At 41.6% G+C, this 27,153-nt stretch overlaps 1 protein-coding gene across 2 annotated transcripts; it reads left to right on the forward strand.

Annotated features, from left to right (window-relative positions):
* Nucleotides 1–138: 138 nt before the first annotated feature.
* ccdc50 (coiled-coil domain containing 50) lies at nt 139–18,476 on the forward strand. 2 transcript variants are annotated; one of them, XM_034530228.1, is made up of 12 exons: nt 139–447; nt 3,498–3,560; nt 6,128–6,257; nt 8,096–8,186; nt 8,822–8,924; nt 11,572–12,405; nt 13,137–13,288; nt 14,224–14,268; nt 14,684–14,908; nt 15,048–15,130; nt 15,234–15,343; nt 16,248–18,476. In XM_034530228.1, exons 1-12 carry the CDS (start codon nt 393–395, stop codon nt 16,265–16,267), a joined length of 1,911 nt encoding a protein of 636 aa, XP_034386119.1. In that variant the 5' UTR covers nt 139–392; the 3' UTR covers nt 16,268–18,476. The 2 variants fall into 2 exon arrangements, with proteins under 2 accessions (XP_034386119.1, XP_034386120.1); XM_034530229.1 differs by lacking the exon at nt 11,572–12,405.
* Nucleotides 18,477–27,153: the final 8,677 nt, after the last annotated feature.

Here is a 27,153-nt window from a genome sequence, read left to right on the forward strand (position 1 = left end):
CGTTACTATAACACGAGATGTGCTATAGTAACGTGTTAAGGCGGCGTTATATTAAATTAAAAAAAACACCACTTCTTTTATTCTGACATGTCTAAGCGGAAGTCGTGTGTTCAAACACCGTAACTTGGTGGGCTCCTGTGAAAGGTTCACGGAGGGAGGGGCGCTCGTAGAAAACCCGACACGCTAGCTTCAGCAGAGTAGCAGCTAGGCAATTACAGAGGCGACGTATCGGGAGAGGGTGGCTCACCGAAACTAATCAAAAGGGCCGTCCAGCACCTGAACCGCCTATCGATTTTTATAAGTGAAGGCGATCAATCAGTTTAAGCTTCGGTGAAACGCGGAAGTGTAATTCAACGTCAACGGTGTTTTTTTGACTTATTATCGGTGACAACATGGCTGAATGTGACGTTAGCATCGACAAGAATAAACTACCTGGAGTGAAAGAGGGTAACGTCCATAACATATTTGTGATTTAAGCTCGCTGTGTCGCGTCACACGTATCTAGCTAATGTTAACTGAGTGAACACAGCTGTTGGTTTATTTATTGGCGTTATGGTTGTGGTGGTTTGTTAGCACAGCTTGCTAGTTAAAGCTAGATCAGTGGACTAAATGCTTGGGTCAGGTAGACGGCACTGATTTCAGACGAGACAGAAGATGAGACGGAAGGCAGACTGGTCGTCTTATTGTGTCCCACTTCTCATATCACATAACGTTTGGATTATGGTTACATGTGGGCAACTTGATATTCCACTGTAATGTGTATTCACAATCTGGTCTAAGAGGCAGGTGTTAATAGCCTTAGGGCTGATCACATGGAAGTGTTTCCATGGTGTCAGGTATGTGGAGGACAATCTACTTTGTTTAATGTGATGAAAGCTGCATGGACACTGACCTCTTCCTTTTTTTTAAAATATCACATCCAATCATTTCCGGTCACACTCAGCTTTTGGCTGTAAAGCTGCTGATTTGAAACATTATGTTGAGAGACTTTATCCCCCCCCCCCCCCACACACACACCCATTCCTCATAACTTTTATAAGCAGCCACAACTTCAGTCTGCTACTGATGCTGATGTGAAGGTGAAACTCGGGTAGCGAGCAGGCTTCGGGATGGGAAGGTGTGCTCGTGGGAAGGACCCTTCCCTGTTGCAGTGTGAAGCAGCTGCTCGGCAGGATGCTTGTTATTCTAGTCAGATAGCTGGAGGAACGTGCATTCCCCGATGCTTGGCTGGTCTGCAGAGGGAAAGCCTGAGAAAGCTGATGGAAAAGTTTCAATTTCATCCCTTGTGTCTAAGGAGAATAGTCAATATTGTGAGCCGTCTAGTTGTACTGCTGTGCTGTAACTCACAGATGAACCGGTCATGTTATTTGCCTGTAATCTGCATGCGAAGCACAGGGACTCAAGTCGTGTGGTCTTTGTGCATCTTGGCGTCAGGCTCATGTTCTGTTTCCAGCACAACGTGATGGAGTGAGGACCGAAACCGTAGCAGCTGAAATACTGCCGTCACTTGTTGCTTTGCGTTGTGAAAACTAGACCAAGTGGAATACTTTCTCCAAGATGTTTAACAAGAAGAAAGCTTTTGAGGGAATTGTCACTCAAACCCACATTTATTTGTACAGTTGTTAAAAGGACTGTTTAAAGCTATACTGGCCAAATACATCTAGTTTCTTGGCTAAGAAGATTAAGCATATGGTTGTAAAATGTTCTGTGTTCGTCAAATCCCATACTGGTTGGTGGGGGGGGGGGCTTCGTGGGGGTATTGCCCTCCTCTTCCCAGCATCTGTTTAAACCCAATCACCTCCCACCGCATTCAAACCGACAATCTGGACCACTCATTTGTGTTTTGCTTGAATCCAAGCTTTTTTTTGTGTTGCTTTTCAGTTACTCACGATAACACATAGTCATAGACAGTTGCTGGTTATTATTATTTTTTTTACGTGGATGAAGTCATCTTTTTTGAGAGCAGATGTTGGCCTGCGAGTGGTTATTGACTGTGTTCAGGCTGTTTAATGAAAGCTGAGGAGGGGAGCCGTACATACAAGATTAATGTCACACAAAGGATTGATATGACTGAATGTATGATATTAATAGTTATCGTAGGCAAAATAACTGCTGTGGGTAAGTTATTCTGAAGCAAAACCCAAGTGGCCGTGATGTTTTCACTGGTTTTACAGCTGAATACAAGTTTCTTGCTGCAGTATTTTAAGAAAGAAAAAAATGGTATCCGTGTTTACTGAACCGTAGGTGCAGATGCTTTAAGGGAAATACGCCCCTATGCTATAAGGGCCACGTCCATAATTAGCGGAGGCAGTGAGAAAGGTCCTAAATGTCCCCATAGCTTCTGTTTCCTACACAGGAAACTGTCAGCGTTTGAAGATAGGGGGATCCAGAGTATTCAAAGGCAGAAAAAAAAGCTGCTTCATTTCAGAACAGTTGAGACGGGCGTGTGGTATCAGGTTTTTATGAGAAACTCCCCTCCAACCGTTTGCACAGTTGTTTCCAGAATGAATGTTCACATGTTTTTGGGCGACTGTGGGTCAGTGGTTAGCATGCCCGTCTTTCAATCAGGGGGTTTGCGGTTCAATCCCAGCCCTAGTCGATGTGTCCTTAAGCAAGACACTTAACCCAGCATTGTGTCTACAGTGTATGAATGTAACATGATTGTAAGTCGCTTTGGATAAAAGCGTCAGCTAAATGACATGTAATGTAATGTAATGTTTTTAGCAGTATCTGTAATATTGAATCCAGCAATGGAAAGTCTGCAGTTCAGATTTGTTTGCGAAGATGTGAGATGGAAAACTATCAGTAAAATACCTTGCACTCTGTATAGATAAGTAAGATCATGATTTTAGCTATGCGTGTGCAGTTTGAGTCCTAGAGCTGAGAGAATAAGCCAAATAAAAACCACAAGCTGCTGTCAAAAACTCAGCTTCAGTAAATGTGGTGGATATGTTTGTTCAGATCTCGAGTCTGTAATATTTCAGCTCAGAGCTTTAATTGGCGACACATCATTTGTGTCTGATTAACGTAGGCATTTAGGTTACATCACCTGTTTAAAATATGTTCATCTCTGTCTGTGCTGATTGACACATGCATTTCTCAGTTTCTCGTAAGGGGGTGGTTTAACTCTTGTACTGAATCTGCCTGTCTGTCACATTTTGTCTGTGCTAAACATATCTTTTGATTCCTCCAGTAGTCGCACAACTCGCAAGGCAAATCAGCTCATCACATTCAATAAAAAAAATTAAATCTTTCATTGACAACAAATGTGCTCGTGTGTTTTGGTAGGACCATCCTGTTTTCGGTTGTGGGCTAGATTTAAGGTCATTTTTCGAAACTGTGAACGTCAGATGGAGATCTTTGCATCTCAACGGCCTCAAGCTTGACTCGTACCCGCTGCATAACTTAAGAGTCTGAATGATCGAGCGTGCAAGAGTTGAAACTCCTGTTTTTTCTCCGTATTATTCTTCAATTTCAGTCTCCTCTCTTTTTTTCAGTGTGCAAAGACTTTGCTGTGCTGGAGGATCACTGCCTGGCCTACAACCTCCAGGAACAAGAAAGTAAGACACTTCAAAGTAGCCATGTTTTTTTATTTTATCATTCTTCCCCGCCCCCGTGTTTTCACCTTAAGAGACGGGTAACTCCTACTCATTCATTCAAATAGGGGATTTCTGCTTTTCTTTTTGTATGCGTCTGATCACTGATCTGTGGTCAACTTCAGTCGGGGAAAAGCTTGGTTGCTTTTTTTCAGACGAACAAATGTGGAGAACTCATTCCGATACTGTAGGTGCATTCCCTCTCTCCGGACGCTCTGTTTAAACACTTCAGTCATTTATTGCTGTAATGTTTTCTGCATCAGACCCGTTGCGTCACTAACGACTATTTTTGTCAAGCTGCCTGCTGCATTTCTCCTGTAGGTCACTTAATGCTTGCTTTGCAAAATAACTAACTATGAAAGATGCTTCTTCTTTTTTTTTTTTTTACGCTTTTAATGCTCCTCTTTTTCTTTCTGGAAAATGTGTTGAGTCTAACAAACTGCAGCGTCAGTGGCCGCAGCCTGATTAAGCCGACATAAACCCTGCTTCAGCCACACGGTAAACTGTGTGAATGGTGCAGCAGGCCACAACAATACTCTGTCATGGCAGACTACGGTGGACCGGTGCATGGGATCCGTTTGGATCACAATAATTTCTGCTTGCGGCTGCACAGAGAAGCTGGATCTGAAGTTAGACGGCAGTCAGCTTAGCAAGGTTTTTTTTATTTGTATTATCTCGAACGCTCTGAGCGATACCATTGTTTCTAACTGTGCCTGTGTGTTTTTCTAGAAGGGAAAATGTTGTGTGTACATGCTGTACTAGTGTTTGTCCCCACATGACTCAGTTAGATTAGCCGGTACATTTATGTGAGGTCATGTGTGCGTAATTAGCCGGTATCTTTTTCACACGATTTTAATAAAGACACTTTGGAGACTGTTTAAAGAGGATGTGTTCCCTTGGGAGGGGGGAGGGGGGGGGAAGCCTTCCTTTTATTAGACACAAAGGAATACCTGCAGACGGCTAGTGGCCACTGCACTTCCTCATATCCTTCACCTGCACTCATTCACAAAGAAAATGATTGAATTGAAAGAGGCGACTGCTTTTAGCCTGTGCAGGAAATTAGTATATCTTTGTTAGGCTTTTGATTTAGAGAGTAGACAGTGGGAACTTGAGTGCTTTTACGTATCTGCACAGGGTCAATAGTTTTCATATGTCCCCATAAAAGGGTACATTATGCAACACCCTCTGCAGGAAAGAAGGCCAGATGTCACCCAGCCATACCCTAAGTGCAGATTAGGCTCAGTGTTAGCAGTGATTCATTTGGTTTTGGCTGGCCTTGTGTTGTCATTGCCCCTTTTAAAGCCTTAGTGATCGACGAGCAAAGCTTGTATGCCTTTGTTGAAACACTAACTGATCTGCTTTGAGCTAGAAAATCTTTGTTTCACCTTTGACCCTGGATGTCACTGAGGTGAATGCTGGCTGATGTAACCTGATGGTCTTCTAAATATCCAATGTCCCTTTTTTTTTTTTCTTCCTTGATCACATCAACAGATGGCCATCTCCAAAGGGGCTTTTTAGCTCAATCATTTCATGTTCAACATGGAGTTAAAGCTGGCTTTTATTTGTGCGATGAAGCATCCAAATTACTCACGGAAAATATTTCTTTATGGCTGTGTCAGCACTTGGCGTGTTCTTTTCTGGAATATTTTTTCTCCATCCGTGTACATCTCTGCGCTGCTATGTCTGAGGTTCAGATAGTCCAACTTTCTCACCCCGAGTGCCCTTTTTGTTCCGAGTGTTTGTTGAATGAACGAGTGTCACAATGTCTGGTCATGTTTTTTTGCTTTGTGTTTTTTTGCAATGAAAAGATTAATACATTTTCACGTTGAGAAATGTGGCAATGGATAAATGATCGCCTTATCTTGAGTTGTGACATCAGTTTGCCTCTAAAGATATATTTTTTGTACGCAGTCATAAACATAAACAATCGATCAGTGTCGTCCAAAAAAATCAATGTCAACCCCTTGACTTTTATCAGCTCGCCACAGCGGTGACTCAGTTTCCTCTTTCAATCCCACCAGCGGAAAGCAGAAACTTTATGGAGCCTCTCACGGGTAAATTGCCAAACGTAATTTGGTCCTTTTCACATGAAAGCTGGGAACGGGTCGATAGCCAGGTGAAACTGAGCTGAGCGAGTGAGTGATGCTCTCCATACTTACAAAGTGCTTGGAGTGCGTCAGCAAGCAGGATTTATCATCTGTTATGGCCGTCAATGTGCCATCGCGCAACCTTGGAACGGCACCGCCGCTGTCAAAATGAATTTGTCAGTGACTAAGACCGCTCCTTGTTTATTACCAGAGACTGAAGCATCTGTGCCTCCCTGTTATCGAGTTCTCGTCAGACCATCGAAGCAACACTACTGCTTATCAGAGAGGAAACATCAAGAACGTGTGTCTCTGTAAATAAACTCAAGTGCTCTGCTGCTCATCACTCTAATTCCTCATCACACGTGCGGTCCAGCCAGCTGACCTACTCCTGGTTTGTGTGTACACAAGTTTTAAGAGCGGTGCTTTTGTTCTTGTGTCGAACAGTCGAAAGCCACTTGGCGTCCAACGTCAACAAGAGCCGTCTGGTGCAGAAGGACCTGCAGGTGGCCAAGAAGCTGCAGGAGGAAGAGGATGAGAGGGCCAAGGGCCAGAACCAGAAGCAGCACACTGACATGTGGGTGACACACACACACACACACACACACACACACACACACACACACACACACACACACACACACACACACCCACGCACAATTATGTCTATATCAAAGAGCAATCCTAATGGGAGAAATTGACAATAAAACCAAACGTGCAAGCTTTGTTGGAACAGAAGGTAGCTTTTGTGATAGTAAAACATTTAATTTGCAATGTAATTGATTTATGGTTGATAAATGAGGTGATATTCGACATTTACTTGAAAGCTGTTTGCTGGTTCTAATTGTTTATAATCATCAAGTTGTAGCTATCATCATCCTTCTAAGTGCAGAATTGTGGATCTTTATTGGTTTAATTTCTTGTATGAAATGACCCTCAACAAGAAGTCATCAGAATGCTTTTCAGCTAAAAGCTGTGTCTAGTGTTTGCTGCTTGGTTGAGAGCATCTGTTTCAGATTAGTGTAATCTGGTGTAATTACTCCCAAACCCTGTGCGTCGACAGATGTATGACTCACCAGCGAAGTGCTCCATCACTCCAAACTGTCGGAAATTAGGAGGCGATGTCTTGCATTCACTACTTTTCATTTAGTGTGTGCTCGAGAGCAAAGAGCAACGGTTTAGCTTTGTTAGCCAGGTAAGAAATACCTATTATTCTGATTAGTGAAGAGGACTACGGAGTCATACATTCAGTATCCATGCAATGTCATGTACTTTACTCTTTTACACTCTCTTTGTTATATAGACCAACTGCGTGGAGAAGGTTTGCACTTGGAAAAGCCTTCGCAAGCGGCAAAAGTAGATAATTGAACGTTTTTGTGGCCTCTGCGTGGTATCTTCATTCTTTATATCCCTGGAGTGTAATTCTATTTTCTGAGGGGTTTGGGTCAGCTCCAGCTGCACGTCCAAAGCTATGCAGCCTCCACACCAAGTTGACTGGCCGTTCCTGAACATTGTTTTGTTGCCTCCGCATTATACCCCGTGTTATACCCCCCTTAAATATTTTAATATTGTTGACTCACAGCATAGTGAGATCACTGTTTCACAAACACACAGGCATAGAGTAGTGGGCACCCCCAAGGAGAAGCCAGATGCTCCATGGATGCAGGCAGGCCAAAGCTCACACTGCCATCCAACCTGCACTTGCTAAAGCCATTTCCTAGACACCCACTCTCAGATGTTTGACTCATCACACACGGGGTATAATGCAACATCCCTTGTTTATTTATTGGTACGTACCCACGAAGGAATATTGAGCTGCCACAGTTTGTTTACTTTTGCACTTTTAAGTTCTCCTGAGCTGTCGGTTGCCAGGGTTAAATACAGTTGCAGTTAAGCTGTAACGATTCCTGTTCAAGCATTATGCTCGTGGATGCCGACACACACACACACTGCCCTCCAAACAATATCGTGCCGTTTAAAAAAAGCGAGTGAGCAAATGTTTTCTTGCTCCTGCCTGAAGGAAACACTCGCTGCCTCACGACATATTGGATCACTTCACTGCTGATCATGTACTGTGTTCCCTTCTGTGTTCCTCTGCTGTAACTTGATTATTGAAACTGTTATGCAGCTCTTTGTTCATTTGAATTTAAGGTACTAAACCAATACAGAGGGGAGAGATATCAAAATAAACATGTACATTTAAAGCATTTTATTGTGCATGTGTATAAAAAGTCCAAACAGTAGTTCATGGTAACATCTTGTTGATGGTTGTTATCATTATCACCCTAACCTGTATTGTTACAAACATTACTGATACATTTGTATTTGGGGGGGGATGGTGTCACGATAAGTTGAATATGTTTTAATGTTCTCCAAACCCCTCCCCATCTGCACACAAACCCTCGGGAACCTCAGCGAGCGTCAAGACAATGAGATCGCCCAAGAGATTCAGGATCAACTGGTCCGACAGGCGGAGCAACAACTGCAGCAGGAAGAGAAGGACGCGGTAGGTAACGCACACGTTCTGAGTTCTGCCCACTCGAGCACAAAGTTGCATCCGCCCGTCAGTGGCTTGACTTGTAGTATCAATGTACTGTTGTGCTTGAGTCATCACTTTTTGTGCCTCCTGATTCTATTCATGTAATGACAGCCATAGTGACTTGACCTGTATTTGTTCACTACGTTTTAATTACAATGTGTGTGTGTATATATATATATATATATATATATATATATATATATATATATATTTTATGCTGATGCTCCACTATCAGGGTGTTTTTGTAAAAAAAAAAATTCTCATAACGTTGATAAACAAGACTTTTTCCCTCACAATGAGATAAAATAAAGGGCTATGGTTCAGTTGTGGTCCATCCATCTTGAGCTGCCACTGTTTATATTTTATATACTTATTGTTCTCTGACACAGAGGTTTACATTGCCTGTAAGTTGAGTGATGGGTCTCATTGCTCCATACTTCTGTGAAGAAATGCACTACTTTGCCCGAGTATAGCACAAACATCAGGAAATGATGCACCTCACTACTGTAATCTTATGTTTGAAGCTATACTGACTGGCAAAAGAGAAGAAAAACATCAACCCCAAACAACACGACATGTATACGTGTTTTGTTTGTTTGTAGGCCATCGCTCGTAAGCTGCAGGAGAAGGAGATGAAAGAGGAAAAGAAGAGACAGAAGCAGCTGGAAGCTAACTTTGAGGAGGAGTACTTTGAGGATCACGGAGGTAGGGAGAGCTCCACTGACTCGTGTTAATGTGTGGCTGTTCCTGTGTGTGCGTATCTTCAGTCTGTAAGGACCAGAGAGGAGATAAACCTCCTCTTCTGTGTGCTAGGATATTTCTTTTTGGATGTGTGAGGGTGTGCTTTTGATGCTGCATGGCGCTGGAGATTGTCGCTGACTCGAGGCAAAGATTTTGGAATGCATTTAGCATTTAAAAGCACATAATTAACCTCAAAGGGAGGCTTACACATTCCTACAGAGAAACTGTTTGTCATGTTGTTGCTCCCATTTAAGAACGGACGCTGGCGTAAAGGGCTTTAACAGTGCTCCAGTTAAAAAAGCATCTTAAATGTGCTTTGGTTGCAGATTAGACCTCAGATATTAGATGAATATCTAGTTAGTTCGTAATGAATGCACTGAGAAAATCATTTAGATTTACCAACTGATGTCACACAGCTGTATACTGCTTCTATAACATATTGCTGACATATAGTGTCATCTATTGGAATCTGTTTTGAGGTTTTTCATGCACACTTCGACGGCATGATTCATCCATTCGCCACAGTCTCTCAAATAGGTCCGTGGGAAACACTGTTTCAGCACATGTTTGTAGGTTAAACACATGATGCCAAACATGACAGCGGGAGGAGGAAAGTTGTCAACAGATGGGCGTGGTTTAAAGAGTACAGTCTGTCTTCCATTTGTTGACAGAAGCATGACTCAGCATATGTCCTCAGTTGTCAGTCTACCTATCCAGGTGCTGTACCTCCTTTCTAAAGATGTTCCGCATGGCAGGTGGTCGGACTGAAGTCACAGTCTGTCCGTGCTAACCTGCTCTGCCCTGCTCTATTTATACTACAATATCTGAGCCTTTGCCAGTCTCATTATGTTGGCAATATTGCCTTGCAAGTTGCATAACCACTCACCTGTAATGTTCCTGCTGTTGGTGTGTTGGTGCATGCATACAACCATGGCAGTGTCAATGTACACGCAGTAAAACAAAGATTGATGTCCTTTCTTCACCGTGCATCAACGCTAAAGGGGCCTGACGACGCCACGGTATTTTATGCAGGTTACGAGATTGTAACTGTACGCAAAAGGTGTTCAGTTTTAGAGAAATTCACCATCTTGTGCTTGTGATTGTCTCCTTTATCCTCTTGATGCACGTGTTTACACACTCGCACACTTGTGTGAAATCATGTTGCTTTTCTTCCGGCTGTGTAGTTGTTTGTGTTCGTCTTAATTCAGTGGATCACAGTTGAAAAACAAACCAGCGTGGCGGCCATACCTGCATCTCCGCTCGACAGATACACTCCTGGAATAAAAATGAGGTGGTACAGAAGAGCAAACGCATAAACTAGCCCAGTCGCTCTGAGCAGGTACCGGTCAGGCTGTCTTTGAACTTGCTTTTCAAATGTTTGAACACAAGCAAAGGCCCATCGATTAGACGTCAAGCAGCCGGTTGGATAACTTGAATTCCATTGAGCTGAATGAGTAATGAGCCTCTGCTGTGTGCGTCCTCATTGAGCTTTTTCACTCATTTGTTTTCTTTGGAACTTTCATTCCAGCCGGATGGTTTTCTGTTCGTGCACTGGGTATGAAACAGCTGTTGCTTTTGTTGACATTCAGTGTGCTACATATTCCTTTTAAAACTGTCCATCAGTTAATTATCTGGATCCCCGTTAGCTGACGCCTTAAAAGGACAAAAAGTAATGCATTCAAAATGTGCAAAACATGACGTGAAACAAACAGTTAAAAATATTACAAACAGAATAATACAAATACTAATAAAAGTCGGATACCTAGTGCAGTCGAGGACTAGGGTGTATATTGTGCAGTGCATCTAATTTATACAAAGAAGGATCAGATCACTACAAAAACAATGGAAAACGTCAAGTGGTTAATGACCTTCGGTGCGTCTTTAATTGTTAAATGACAAGAGTATTATCTGTATGAGATAGATGATGAGGTAGTAAATTCCAAGCAGTAATTGCACGAAAAATAACTGTACATTTGAAGAGGTTTGTTCTTGGGGTTGGAGGTATCATTTACCTAAGCTAGTGTTCCTTGTGTGATGGTTACATGTATATTGTCTGATTAAATACTACTTTTCTGAAAAACACGAGAAGGCCATATTGAAGTTTAATTTCCACTGAGACAGGCGAGAGTGCATATATGCTGTATTAGTGCTTATTGAACACAAGTGCTAATCTGGCAGCTCTGTTTTAAACTACCGGTTGTTGTAGTTTGTTTATGTCCATCTTAGCAGCTGCTGACCATATGAATGGACAGTATAGCAGGTGACTAAAGACACATGGTGTGTATATAAGGGTGTTACAGCACATTTGGTCTGTTTGCTGTGTCACATCAACATATTAATATTACCATCTTGTTCAAATAATCCCAGGTTAGGATCCACAACTCTGTACATTTTGGGTGCAGCTAATTCCCTCTTTACATCTTTAGTATGCACTTTGTCTTTGGATCCTCACAGGTGCTGAGTCTAACTCGGTGCTTACTTATATTAGCTTAAATCATTCCTGTCTGTTTTTTTTTTTCTTCACATTTCTATGTTCTCATCAACCATCATCATCATAATCACCATCATTCTCTCCATGCCACCCTTCCTCCTCCTCCTCTGCCCTGTTCAGCCGCAAGAAGAACCCTCGACTTGGACAAACACACCCGTCACCCATCCACCTCCCCAAATCGATATGATGCACATGCTCAACTGAGGGAGGACAGTCATCGTGATTACTCCCCAGATTATAGCTCAATAGAGCCCAAAAGGAGTCGGTACCCAAAGCAGGACCCAGCTGCACCTAACAGCCGCTCCAGAAATCCTGACCGCCACCTAGTGGCAGAAGGAGGGCGAAGCAGGCATGCAGATCCGTACCCAGAACACCTGTTGCCCTCTAGAGGCAAGCATGGGGACAGATACCCAGAGTATGAGCCCACAGAGACTGGCAAAGTCAGGGGCCCTGGGAGGGAGGACACAGACAGAGCGGTGAGGAGGAAGGACAGACCAGCCAGACCACCTCCACCGCAGAGCCCCAAAGAGAAGGCCTGGGATAGAAAACATGACCGAGAAAGGGGCAGAGACCTGGAATGGGAGAGGCATATGGAAAAAGAGCAGAGGAGAGACAGGGAGCAGGACCTCAGGGGAGCAAGAGGAAGAGACAGGGAAAGATCCAGAGACAGAGTACTGAGTGGAGACGGACGGAGAGAGAGAGACAGGCAGAAACAGAAAGACAAAGACGGACAACGAGCGAGAACCAGGAGCAGGGAGAGAGGACTTGAAGAGGAGCCGGTGCACAGCAGGCACTGTCCGAGGGATGGCAGGGCTTCTTGGGAGGAGGGAGGGGCTGATGGTGAGGGGGAAGGGAGGTCCCGGGGCCGGCAACGTATCCAGTCCGGCCCCGAAGAGGTGTTTGACGAGCTGGACGAGCAGGGTGGGGGTCATTCTCACCCCAACGGAGAGACAGGTACCGCCCTGAGCCCCCTTCTGTGCTCCGGGGGGGGGGGGTGTTTGTGTGGTGTGCTGGAGTTTTTTTTTTGCTTTGGCAATCTCAGGTGGTGGGTCGATCTAACAATCACTAATGAAGACACTAAACTCTTGTTCTCGTGAGGATGGCGACAATTCCACAGTAATATCTGATGACTGATTTCTATTTTGATAGTATAACATTTGATTTGTTGCTGTGGTGTGCATTTGTGTATTGTCTGTTGGGTTGTTGCATTGAGCATGAAAGGATTACACTGCTGCAATGTGAGCTGTGATTTTTTTGTAGTGGGATAACGTCATAGATTTTCATGAGCTAAAATGTGGCATTCACAAAGTGTTTCAGGGCCGGGCAGCTGGTTGTCATCTTATTCTATTGACTAAACACCAGCAGAGATGCACTGCAGCCCTTTTAGGTGCCTTATATCGCTAATCCACCTACAAATTAATCTATTGCAGTGATGAAACGCTGACTGACTGTCAGAATATTGCAGAATTTGAATCATTAATTTAGTCATTTATCAAGAAAAAGGCAGCAAAAAATCAGGCCAAACAAGAAATTTGAAGACATAGAAATTATGATTTTAAATCTTTTAAATTATTTGGCCTAATCAGAATTGGGAAAAAACAAATTCAACAAATGATTTTATAAGAACAGTAATCTATAGTTGCAGGCCTATATCTGTTGTTGATATCGCGTGCCGTCGTCCACAGGTCGTATCGTGCACCGGGTGAGTGGAGCAGTGATAGCGGAAACTGCGTACGGAGTGAGCGAGGCCACCAAGGGTTTGACGAAGCTTGATATCCGTGAGCAGGAGCACAAGGACATGGAGGTGGCCAGGCAAATGCAAGAGGAGGAAATCAAGGTGAGGAAGGAAACGGGCATAAAACTGTTTTATCTTAACATCTTTTTATTTCTACAAATGAACTAAATCCAATTATTATGTGTATAAGTATCTGGTGACGTCTGGGGTTGTTGATGATGAAATGTATTGTGATTGTGCAGCAAATTCTCCAAGGGTGACAAATAAAGTATATTTATTTGTCTGTCATCTCTTCACCCTTTTAGCTGCTATCTTTTCCTGAAAGATCCCAAAATGTTGTACTGTGCCTTTTTTAAAAAGAAAGACATTAATACCTAAATAGTGTCAAAACCAGCCTCAGGCACTTAAACGTGGTATTACTGAGGGCTAAAAAGAGCAACACCCAGCCTCTGGATAATGGTAGAATGTGAAGTAATGTCAGATATAGAAAGTAATGCAAGGAGCTTATAATACATCAAAGGTCTGATGTCAAACTAATAGTCTCAGGTTAACTAGTACAACATCAGATCTTCACACCATTTGACATGCCGGGGTGGACGTTATTCAAATCAATAGAAGAAGGTTTTGGGACAAAAAGAAAATAATGTACACTATTACATTATTATTACATGTCATTTAGCTGACGCTTTTATCCAAAGCGACTTACAATAAGTGCATTAAACCATGAGTCGGTTGAAGGGAGGGCTGACAGAACAGACGAGACCATTATTCAAATGATATGTGAAGTCTAGCTTTCATTCGGCTTGCTTGAATAAACATCACAACCGCTTCAATATCCGGAGCAAATACTGTACGAGAGAAGCACTTGAATGGAGCTATGTGATAAAGTGACATATTCTATTCTGCAAAGGCCTGGAAGCCTGAAAACACATACTGAAAGGACTCAATCTTAGTCATTTCCTATGTTATGTAACGTTGGAACAATGTGTTCCACTTGAGGGAGGAAATGTGACTTTTTGATTGTTCTCTGGTTTCAGGCCAGCAAGATGCACGTGCGTACAGCCCAAGTGGCACAGGATGAGGTGAGTGGCTAAGAAGTCTTGATCTTTATCTTGTTTCATGCTGTCTGTCCTCTTCTTTTTCTCTTTTATATTTTTCCCCTGAACTGATCCAATTGAATCGGTTTATAAGCCTGAGTTTATTAAGCCCCGACTAACCAAGACTTTTTCTGGCCTAAGATTATGGAAGAAATAATCTACTGCTGTACAAATTCAATTAGTTATTTAAAGCCCTTTCTAAAAACGTATTCAGCCGTGAGCAGGGTGTCTTCAGAAAACAGATCTCATATATACAGTATGTAAAATGCAAATATGTAGTGGCATGAAACACATTCAGCGTGTCGCCCAAACATCGACTAATGTAGGATACGGAGGTTTTTCTGTGGTTCTGTTTGTTATCCAGTTGACGTGAGATGTTTCTGATGTCTCGCTATGGCAGGAAATCGCACGACTGATGATGGAACAAGAGAAGAAGGGGTACAGAAAGAATAGAGAACAGGAGAACGAGAGAGAGAGAGAGAGAGAGCGGGAGAAGGAGAAGGAGAGGGAGAGGCAGGAGAGGGAGAGGGAGAGGGAAAGGCAGGCCATGGAGAGGAAGGCAATGGAGAGGAAGGCAATGGAGAAGAAGGCAATGGAAAGGAGGCGGCCAGAAGGAGACTACAGGGTAATTTGCCTTAACCATACTTATTTTTCAAATGTGTGCTTTGGGATAAAATGTTTTTGCAGCGTCTGACTTTTCTTTTATATAAAAGCGTATTTCCACTGCGGTTCTGGAACCATAATCGTGTGTTGTTGGTTTGCAGTCGAACGCTGAGGAAGTCGTCCGGCCCAGAACACGAGATGAGTATGAACACCAGAGGCAGAGGAACCACAACAAGGCTGCCGGGTACAAGACCCATTACTGCTGCAGACTGAATACTTCCAGTTAGTCAAGAAGTTATTATTTCATACATTCTCTGCTGCTGTTCTTCTCTCTCCGTCTGTCTCAGGCCTCCTCAGCCTCGTGCACACGACTATGAGAATGTGAACTCTGGCTACGGCTACTCGGACCACCATGCTTCCCCTCGCGCTCCCACCAGACCTGAGGCTGCTTACAAAGGTACCATGCATTTCTGTGCTTGAGGACCACACTGGTGCTCATCATTGCTTTTTCACTACAATTTGCATACGGCAGACATCAGTGCTTACTTTTTAAATTATTTAGATGTTCTTTTAGCATATCAGACTCTGCGCCATTCTAGTTAATGTGATATCTCAGGAACGCCTGGATTGACCATCACATATGCTTTAGTGGTATCATTATGGTATACCAGGGAATTTAGAAATGTTCAATACCGTTGTGTGTGTGTGTGTGTGTGTGTATTTATATATATATATATATATATATATATATATATATATATATATATATATATATATATATATATATATATATATATATACGCTATACAGACGCTGCACTGTCTGATGCCGTATTGATGTAGCTTAGTGCACAGCACTCGCCACCAGAGGTCAATCTCTATGGTGTAACAGACCGCTGAGTGTTTAGTCTTCTCTCCAGTCATATACTGTGTACGACAGTGAACTGATACAGCCCAAGCTGACCGTGACAAAGAAAAAGCAGCAATGTTTGGCTTTTATGCTTTAAAATGAACCTAAACAGGAATTAAACCAATTATTATCAAAGTTGGCAGATAATTTGCTTTCATTTGACTAATCGATCAACTGTTGCTGAAATGAACAAATCCACGATCAGTTCAACTTTACATTTGGTGTGCGCTAAACTCGAGGCCACAGCGCCCAGGGAGGTGGTGTACGTGTGCTTGTTTCACATGACCAGAAGAGTAGCTAGCATAGTCAGAAACGAGCAGAAATAAATTCCAGATCTCAAAGAAGACAGCCTCTCTCAAAAATGCAAAAACTCTACAACTACAATCCAACTTAGATTGCGGTGCGATGTATCAAGTTGCTGATGGATCTCTTATCTCCTCCATCTCTTCCAGGGGCCTATCAAAGGCGGTGACTCAGGTTCTCTACCGACATGCTGTCAGTCCACCTTCGTCCATTTTTCTTCTTTTTTTTCAGATATTTATCTCTTTGTTTTCAACCATTCACACTCTTTTGATCAAACGCCATGGGACAATCTATTGAGTTGGCAATGGGATTTCTTCTTTAATACCCTCCGAAGTTGGCCCAGAGTTAAGGTCTGTGGCTGCTGGAACCACACATCTTTTTTTTATTTGCGATTTCATATTATTTCTTTTAACTGACTCAACATCAAGACAAGCCAAACAAAAATGTCTTGTGACATTAACTCCCCCTGATTCTGAGCTGTTGACGTAAAGGAACCTGACCTTTTTTTTTTTATGGCCATCGTGTGCTGATGTTCATCCCATCTGTGGACCATGCCATCCCAAGGGCTCAAGGCCTCTGCTGGATACAACCATGCAATCTCAAAATTCCTCATGACTCTTCATGGGACGTGCCTGTCTGGTCCAACACGGCTGCTACAGTGTCTTAGATGCCATCATGGCAGCTGCTTTGTACCCCTGTGCTGCAGTTCTGTTCTTGTCATGCGGTTCAACGAGGCTACACAGGCCCTACTCACGTGCCAAACAGCCTCCAACTCCTGAGGAATACGCTTCTGTTATTGTATTCAAACAACAAAATAAGCCTTTATCAAGATGCTGGTAGTTTTGGCTTTGACGTGTTTTACCACCACGTACCAGTGCGGAGGAGGTGGAGCTTTGTGATCATCAATGGACATCTAATTGGCTGTTGGCTGTCTTCTGCTTGTGAGGGGAACCGTGTAACCCCATCACCCTTTGAACTGTGGATGGATGATGTTCTGTCTATGACTCACTGTTTATGTGCATGCTTACTGAAGGTGTACAACTGTGTACATGCATTTCAGCTCTATCAATTTATCTGGCTCCCTGTTTGTCTGAAAGGGCTCAAGCCACAAAAAGCCAATACATTTTTTCTTTTTGTAAATGAACAAACTATGTTGGCTCATGTACTGCTGTACAATATATCTCTTTTCTGCCACTATTTCATATCGACTCACCATAACTGGCCCATAAAAGAACCAGTACCAAAATGAAATGCATGTACATTGCTTGTCTGTGTCGAACCTGAATTCCTGCTTGTGCTTACGGCACAGACGTGCAATTGAATATTTGCTCTTGTTTTATTTAATTGTAAATATATTTCTATTTTATTTAGGTTTTTTTTTTTTACTTGTGCTTCTATGTTATGATCCCCGGTATCTTGTTTCCCCTCAACTCAGCTTTGTTTTGAAAAGGGATCTTTATATTTTATTTTTTATACAATATTTAGTTGGTCTTTCCTCAGATTGTTCCCTTAATTTCCATTCCCTCTTGCTCACTTTTAGTCTTCTCTTTGTTTCAAGCTCAAAGGCAGACATGACTTCCTGCCTGCAGTAAAAGACAAACATTCCCACAATAGAAGTACATCTGGATGGAGGGAAATCAGCAGATCTGCTTAAATATATATTACTGCGCAAAGGGACCTATTTTTGTGTTTTACTACTCCGGGATGCATTATTTTCTGTTCATATTGAATAATAAGGATAAGGTAAATGAAGAGCACAGTGCAGCCTTTGAGTTAACGGAGGTGTTTGTGACGGCCACATTTAGTGCTGCTTTCAGGTTCTCACGTTATAATAAATGTTTCTGAAATTGTAACCGTTTCCAAAATGATTCCCTCCCTGTTCGGAGACTTGAGAGACGTTTGCATTGCCGAGGACATGCGTGCAGGTGTTTTTGATTTCTAATATGTGCTAATTGCTGTGGACGGAATGACATTTTTTGCCGTCGGTTTATTTTTTTTCAGGGATTTGAAAATGGGAAAAGGTTATTGTGGACGTAGCAGAGCTACCACACCCACCAAAGTGGGGACTCCTTATTTATTCTTTGGTGAGGGCACCACCAAGTGGACATGTTGACAACTGAAAAGAAATGTACAAAAATAGATCTGATCAGGATGTGTCTTTATTTGTGGATGTTGTGCATCAGACATTACTTTGGAATAGAGTGCCGTCTACATCGCATTGACGTTTTAAATGTTCTTTAATCCAGGGCTTGTATGCAATCTGCCAATTATGAATCAACACATTGTGTTAACTTGCTGTATCAGAACTTTTTAAGTAAAATGAATTAACAAGTTGCTCTTACTCATAGCATCTCAATGTAACTGTATCGGCATTTCCACTCTTTATGAATATGACTTTCATTCGGTCCCAGAAACGACACTGCTCAGTGAGCTCAACCAGTAAAACAGGATCAGGCCTCAAATGAGACACAATAAATATCTTAAGAGTCATTTCTTTACACTTTTTTTATTTCCTGAATGTCACTTTAACACAAAGATGACACATTATATACCTGTAGTTGTTCGATTCCCAAGAAACACAAAACTGCCCACAGCAACCAGAAAGGGAAGAAGTGTTCATCTTTGTACTCCTCTCTCTGACCTGCTGAAACCTTTGGCCCAGGGCGAAGACATTTCATATTTACTCCCCCTGTTACGCAAGTAAATATAAAGTCTGCAACTGAGCTATGTGGAGACATTCAGCTGTTTGCGCATACAAATATGAACTACCATATTTTAAGCTCAGTTGTGACTGTTGTACAAGCATTTGTTTTTCTCATCTTTATTTCAGAAGGAACAGAAATTTACTGGAACGATACACTATTATATAAAACAAATTCTCCGAGCCAGGACTAATTATTGTATATCTTTATCGTGAACTTCATCTTAAATTCAATCATGTGCTCAGTGTATTTATTGTGCAACAATGTCCTTGTGCGTAGTGCCAGGTAGTCTTTTATTGGCAGCATTTTTTAATACATCATGCCACTCCAAAGGAAAGCACCGAGTTACACCCTTCATCTGAGAACTGCTGAGTGGATCTGGTTCCCCAACATACCTGACATACTGATGCCTCCTCTGCAAGTGGTAACACCACTGCCATGCCCTCGTGGGATATGTCACAACTAAACTGCACCTCCATAACCAGAAGAGAAGCTGCTTCTGCTGCTGTTGGGCGATTAAAGATTCTAAATATATAGAACAGGATATGTTTCGCTCCTAGTGGCCTATCTGGAGAATTATAAAATAAACTGCTCTTTAGATGAGATTTCTGATGTATTAAACAAAATGTATTAGACAAAGTCAGCCAACATTTTGGCTGGTAGCTGATTAACAATGCACAGATATTATGCTACAAAGATGATGCATATTTTGACTTCTTTTTTTTTTCTCCTAAAGTACAGATCAATGTTGCACTTGAGCCTAAAAACTGCAGCCGCTCTTAAACAAACAAAAATCCTTCCAAACCTGTGGCGGTCAGCTCTCTTTGGTCTTGGATGCACATTACACACACGACCAGAAACAATGACTGAATTTTAGCATAGAAATTACCAGGCAAAGTTTCCAGCAGCGCGGGTAACAGAAATGCTGTATAAAAAAAAAAAAGATAACAAATAAAAAGAATCCTGTGAAGAGAAAAGAAAAGTTATTGTTTTGTGTGTCAACAACAGAGGCCTCCACACGTATGAGCGTGCGGCTCCTCACTACATTACAAAATACACACAGTGATCCTGGAGCTCACAATTGCAGGCAAATATTGATTCATGAGCTCAAACTCGTTTGATATGTAGCTAGTTTATTCATTTGACTCGCTCTGTATGATTCAGCAGACACAACAGGTGTTTGCGTTGAATAAAGAACACAATGTGCATCCTGACGAACATTGTTAATACCAGTGTTGCAGAATTGCAAAACAAAACAGTATCTATTCACAGGTAAGTTAACTCACCTGTACTCCGATCATTCAAGTGGCACGAGAGGAATGAACCACTGCTGCTGCGGGTATTTACCGAGACGGGGAAATTGACTCTTGAGGACTGAATGCATTTTCGGTGTCTCACCTGGCAGGTAAAAAGCTGAGTGCAGCTGTCTATCAACTGCAGCATGCCATGTTGAGACATGAAGACACACCCACTTGAGAGAGAGAGAGAGAGAGGGGGAGAGAGAGAGAGAGAGGGGGAGAGAGAGAGAGAGAGAGGGAGGGAGAGAGGGGGAGAGAGAGAGAGAGAGGGGGAGAGAGAGAGAGAGAGGGGGAGAGAGAGAGAGAGAGAGAGAGAGGGACGATCACTCTCACTGGATGTTTCTGTCCATCCAGGTTAAGTGTCTATCAAAATGTAAATCCTACACAAAGTGGAAAATAAAAGCATGTGCTCCCGCTACACTCTTTGATATGTTTCTGTAAAGGAAAAAGCGCCATGCAGTCGTTTGAATGCAACGCATTGCATGTTTCTTCTCCCTCTCTGGCTCTTGAAGCACGGGGGGGCGCACCTTCAGGAAAAACCGGTGGAGGGAGTCACAGAATAGTTAGTCAGACACTCAACTGATCTCAAACCTCAACAGAGAACCGTTTAGCTCTGTCTGGAAATCAATAAATCAGTAATAGATTAAATTAGAATAAAATAAAATGAATTAATAAAGTTGTTTAAACGCCACATTACTGGTTTTAATCTGAGCACTTTATACACTAATACTCTGAGGATTAATCCTACGCAGACAGGATTGCATCAGCAGAGTTGTGCCACACCTTCAGCCAGACACTGTTCCTACATAATGAAATATATCCACATACACTTGGCTCAAAGTCTAACATGAGTCTGTGCAGAATGCATTTCATCCAGATCACTTGATATGAGGTATATCCCTGTATAGTATAGTTATTAGTATAGTATAGTATTAAACTAATGTGAGATATGACACTTATATTTGTGGCCATATGCATAATGGTCATGTCATCTATTCGTATTTTTTAAATTCACCCTGACTCAACAGTCCTATAACCTAATTATTTTAAGAATGGCACTCATAGCCCTTGAGAATAGTCTGCCTTATTTTAGAAGTTATAATGGAGCATGTGAACAAAAGCAAACATTCTCACCGTGGGGTGTAAAGAATGAGGCAGGCCGTTGGGCCTGAGGTGCTCTGTGCTGTGCCTGATGCAGGAATGACACCGGACTGGTTTGCAGCAGCACCAAGGCCCATCTTTGCAGGGAGTAAACCTTGAATCCAAAGGCAATTATCCGGTGCTTTGTTTTAGCTTGCACAAATGGACACAGTATTACCAGATTTATTTCAGGATATTGATCGCCTGGTACAGTTCTACTTAAGAGCAAACATCCATAGAAAGAAAATAAGAAATACAAAAGAACATATTGTTGTTGTTTTTTTAGGTTGAAGCACCAATATATAAATGTTACATTGACTTTTAATTACAGGGTATCAAATTCTGATCACATTAAAGGGGTTTTATCGACATCTTGGGGACAGCACTTTGTTTGACTTTCAGTCGACTACAGATGCCACAGGTATAGGTCTTTATAACAAAAGACATTTTGACATGGTCACATTGGGAAAAGCACAGGTCTAAATAGTAAAATCCATGATGGCTGAATTCCATTTAGCTGCTTCAGTTTCAGGGTCGTGGTATTGTGCCTACCGGCTCACTGTCACACTGTCAAGACTTACTGGAACACTTGAATAGAAGCGATTGTTAATGTTATTAACACCTGTGCTTTTTCGTAATATGTCAAATCTAAATGTCTGCTCTGAAAAAGATCTTTTGAATTACTTTACAATGTTGACCATGTTTCAGGGTTCTCGCTGAGCAGTTGTTATGTACTTCACAACTAACTTTGGGAAGGATTTGAAAAATGGCATGTTGGATCTCAGCCCCTAACCCTCGAGGGTGCTGGAAAAATCTCTCGAGTTCAAAGGCACTTCCCTGATCTTAGAGGACCCCAAGGAGTCCGGCTCTATTGTTTACAATATACAGTACATGTTGTCCCTTATTTATCTTCTGTTCACTAGAGCAGTGCCGAGCAGCACTCCATTTGGGGAGAGAAGAAGAAAGCTTGCACCATCTTTGATTGTACATGTTGCATATAGACTTTCGGAAAACATGTTCAGCCTCAAACCATCTTTTTCCACGTTAAATAACGAAGAAGATTATTTTCAATATTCTTATGGTTTCAAATTGTATGAATGCCAATGACACGTGGACAAATAAGAGAGACAGAGGCAAGGCCGACTTCAGTTGATGACTGTTTAGCTTACTACATCTGGTTAAGTTAACACACAGTAAATATAACTCAAAACTACTTACAGAATGTCATTAAGCACAATAACGACACTTGCCTTGTTTGTATTTGTACAAACCAGACACACTCTTACAGACCGTCCTCACAGCAGGCAATGGGATTTTGCAATACTGTTTATATGCATTGAAACACCTCACTGCAGCCACCATTAATTAACCTTATTAGTTACACCTGTATTTGACAAGTGAGGATGAGATAATGCAGCGACAGTATTTTAACGTCCCATACTGTAAAGTGTGAGATTTCCCTGTCTTTTTAAATGATAGAGCAGGTTTATATGCCATATAAATAGAGTTTTTTTCAGACGAAAATAAAGAGTTTTCATTAAAGCATGTAAACATGGCCTGACAGAAACCTAAAATACAAGTACGAACCTGAAAACAGACCTTTGTAGTCTTAAATAATACATTCTGAAGTAAGAATGAGTCACAGCCTCTAGGACCTCTTGTTTGAGTCACTTGGTTAAACAGTAATTAACTGACTTTGTCTGTACACCAGTTTAGTATTGCAATACACATATTGCAAATATATCACATATACTACATGCATATACTATTTGTGTGAAGTATTGTATATGTACAGAAATGACGGTATGCTAGTGTTACAGTGACTCTGAAGGTGTGTCAGGTGTCCCCAGTGTCACCCGCGGTCCTCGTGGTCACAGAGGCCACTAGATGGCATCTTCCTCACATTGTTCCCAGTGTACGATGCATCTTCACCAGCACTTTGCAAGCTGAGAAACTGAGTATGGATGGACTTCCCTCATGGAGGGTTTGCTTTATCAGCGTTTGATCGGCGTGTTAATTTACTTATGATGTAGCATCAGTAGCTTTATTGTCTTTTTCACACACTTTAAACATTAGAGGACAGCACATGACTTTACTTTCGATTCTGTCCTCTCTACTTAGCAACATAACATCATAAATATTTGTGTGTAATTAACTCCAGTGTTCTCGTTGCTATTCCCAGAACTGAGATTACTGTGTAACTCCTCCCCAATGTCGGCTTCCTTCTTTTGTGTGGTGACGGGGAGCATTGGGCAGCACCTACAGGAAGCCATGCTACTGTCAACAGATTTCCCCAAAAGTCAGAAAATAAGAAGGATTGGATCTTCAAACCGTGTCCGCCTGTGGCAGGAAAGTTCATTTTAACAGTGAAACAGTGATAACCTCATAAAGTGCTGCAGGGATGACACATTTTTGTAGGCCAACCCTCAAAGTCATCGTCACACTGGCTCCCTTGAGAGAAAGCCAAGGATTGTTCCTTCGGGTTTTGGATCATTGCAAAAAATAAACTCTGTGGTAAACACAAATTGATGCCACATTTTGTTCATCAAGATATTCGTTCAAGAATGGATGCATAAGGAACACGTTAGGCTACAGTCTAACCACACCTCGGTTGCATGAGTGTGTGTGTACACAACGAGGTGGACTAGTTAAAAGACATTTAAAAGCTTCAAGAAAAGAGGGGTATTTACTGCAGTATATTATAACAAAACGTGAACATTTCTTAAACTTTGTTAACCACAGACTGTTAGACTATTGCTGGCATATAACCAAGAATATAATTTTTTAAAAACGAATTCCCTTTTACAGGAGGGAACCAGAAATGCAAAAATGCTGACTCATTTCGGGGTTTTAAGAACTACACCAAATTATTTACTGTAAATTAGACAAGTGGTGATGTGCTATTTTCCAAGAAAAACCTGTATTTCAGTTGAACTGGTGTTGACGTTACACTGAGCTCTTAAAAAGTGCTCAGTCATTGATATGTACTGCATTGTTTGTCTATATGTTTTGGTCAGTCATTCTCGCATGCTGTAAATAATCTGTGTCTGTGTGGTCTGCATTTCCTGTCACTCTAATAAATGTGACAGGAGAGGATAGAATAAGTAACTTGGTTTGATCAACTTTCAAAGCTTAGTGCATGAAGATAAAGCCGGAAATATGTTGTATTACATCTGCTGCTTAACAATCCTGCTCCGGTTTTATTGAAAGTAAAAAATAAAAAAACATTAAGAGTTTACAGCTGATCTCAGAGGACTTTAATTTCCTGAGAAAAACAACCTCAATGAGCTTTTTTAAGCACCACATGTACACCTTCTGGACATTTCATATTGTATATACACATAAACACCCAGACATGTATTTATTGGAGGAAACAATCTCAGCCTGCTAATTTTGATAACGACTGGTACGACTGCCTCTTTCTTTGTTCGAAATACAATTCAGGGAAGGTTTTTTAGTAGGTGTGATAAATTCTTCTCATTTTCCCTCAGTGACATTGAGTCAGTTTCCGTTTTTATGCAGCATGGTAGCATTCGCTATTTAGCGGTAGACACAAAGTGCAGGTATTTAATCACAAACCAAAGTATTGAATGAATCAACAATATTGACCGGAAGATGAAGCTATAAATGAAGCATGAGGGGATCAGCGATTTACTATAGTTCATCCCTTTGTGAATGGATGCATCCAATTCCATGACAATCCATCCAATCATCATTTTTAGATCATACAACTAACATGTTTCCTGATGATGGGTTCAGCACTGTCCACGGTTTCTCAAGTATATTTTCCTTAATGTAGCTTAAAACATTTTACTGGTGTGTTTAATAAAGCTCTTACAATCAGATTACTATCAGAAGTGGGTTAGGACACTTGTAATTACTATCTCAGACAGATAGATTCTGACATGACAAGCGTGTGTGTGTGTGTGTGTGTGTGTGTGTGTGTGTGTGTGTGTGTGTGTGTGTGTGTATGTGTGTGTGTGTGTGTGTGTGTGTTTGTGTGTGTGCTGATTAGGCATCAGGACCACAGTCATGTCGACCAATTTGTGAATAATCTGAGCTGTCACACACAGTGACCCCTCCCTTGTTATTGAATCTCACCACAAAAAGTGTCATACTCAATGTTACAGACTGTCACCTCTGTGAACTCTTTCCCCTTTTGATTAATAATATTTCTGTTTGGGAAACTTTTTGGCAGCTACAAGGAAAGTGTGAAGGCTTAATTTAACTTTGGTTGCGAATTGCCAAACATGTAATGCCCACAACATGATGGGTCAGGATTATCCACAGCAGTGTCCGTCACAAGTATTGCCCATACATTATTATATCTTAAAATGGATGTTTGCAGTTGTTTGGATGATGGCCTTGTGACTGTATCACAACGTTCAAAATAGTCAACCGTTTTTTTTATTTATCCCACCGCAGGTTATTAACTGGGCTTGTTCACTGTGACTTTTCACTTAAACTATTAGCACAGTTGTGTAAATGAAGAAGGGTTAGTAGTGAAAAAGTGCCTGCAGAAAACCCACATCAACAGGCCAGTTAACACTTGACCATATTCAACATAAGATATTAGATAACACATTGGTCTTTGAGGAGAAATCTGGGTATTTCAGTGAATAGAAATGACATGATTCAGTGGGGTAAATAGTATAATTTCACGCATACAGAATGTAAGAAGAAGATATTCAGTCAGGAGCAGTGCATTGGTAACCAGAAGGTCCTTTGAGTAAATCTAGTGCACCTAACTGAGTTATGTGTGTTCCTCTTGAGCCAAAGTGAGTTTCCTCCCACCGGCCAAACAAGTTTGGTGAACTGGCAACTCTAAATGCCCGTAGGTGTGAGTGTGTGTGGCTTGTTACAGATCAACGGCCTGTCGAGGCGTTACCTTTTGCCCAATGTTATCACTAGCGGCCCCCACAGGCCGGGGCCGAGTAACAGCAGTGTGTGAGGGGTCAGCAGGCACTCAATGGCTTCATAAAATAGGCAATTTGATGGAATTATGAGAAAGTGTGAGTCACTGCCTCCAAAGTTTTTACTGGAAGCAATTGCGAAGACATGAAAGCAGTTTTGAACAATAGGTCAAATGTAAAGGGACAGAAAACAATGAGATTCCAAATGGAAAAACAATAATGCTAAATTAATTTTGACAAAGCTATCAAATCAGTTGCATGTTATGGCAGGAAACAAAGTGAAAAAGTGAAGAGAACTATGAACTTGTTACATCAGGCTGTGTCAGTATACATAGCTTGTCTCTGGTGTTATGTTTCACACAATGAAACAATGGCTTTCAATGTTTTCACCCCCTTACTTTGAAGTGGGGATAAATTCATCTCTCACGTTGAATGAACCACAGCACACACCAGCACCTGCTACACGTGTTCATCACATATACAAATTACAAATGCTTTCACATCATTATACTATTTTGACAAAATCCTCCAGTGATGAGTCACTGATGACACATGAAGGCACTGATGACACATGAAGGGAAGGGTACAGCCGATTTACAAACTCCATGTTGTTGGAGCACATGGGGGAAGACAGACCACCGGGATGATGTTCTTTAACTTTATCTATAATCGTTTGTGCACAGCATAATGTAAAAGGAAGTCTATTTATAATCAAACTGAGGCCAAGTGGTTTAATAACTCTTTTTATGGTGCATTATAGCAATCTGAACTGTTGATGGATGGATATCAGAGGGAAATTAGTACACTTTTCCTGATATTGTCACGGTCGTGAAATGCAGTCTTTAAACATGCAGCAGGAATTTGCCGGAAATAATGTTTGAACAGCACTGACCTTAACTAAACAATGGCTGTGAAAAAAGAAGAAAAAAAACTAGTGCCGTTAAGGAAGGGCTGCATTATGACTGGTTTTAAGCAAATTCAGAAGGGAGTTGTGACTTTAAT

The sequence above is a fragment of the Cyclopterus lumpus genome, chromosome 4 (assembly GCF_009769545.1).
Source record: "Cyclopterus lumpus isolate fCycLum1 chromosome 4, fCycLum1.pri, whole genome shotgun sequence".
NCBI lineage: Eukaryota > Metazoa > Chordata > Actinopteri > Perciformes > Cyclopteridae > Cyclopterus > Cyclopterus lumpus.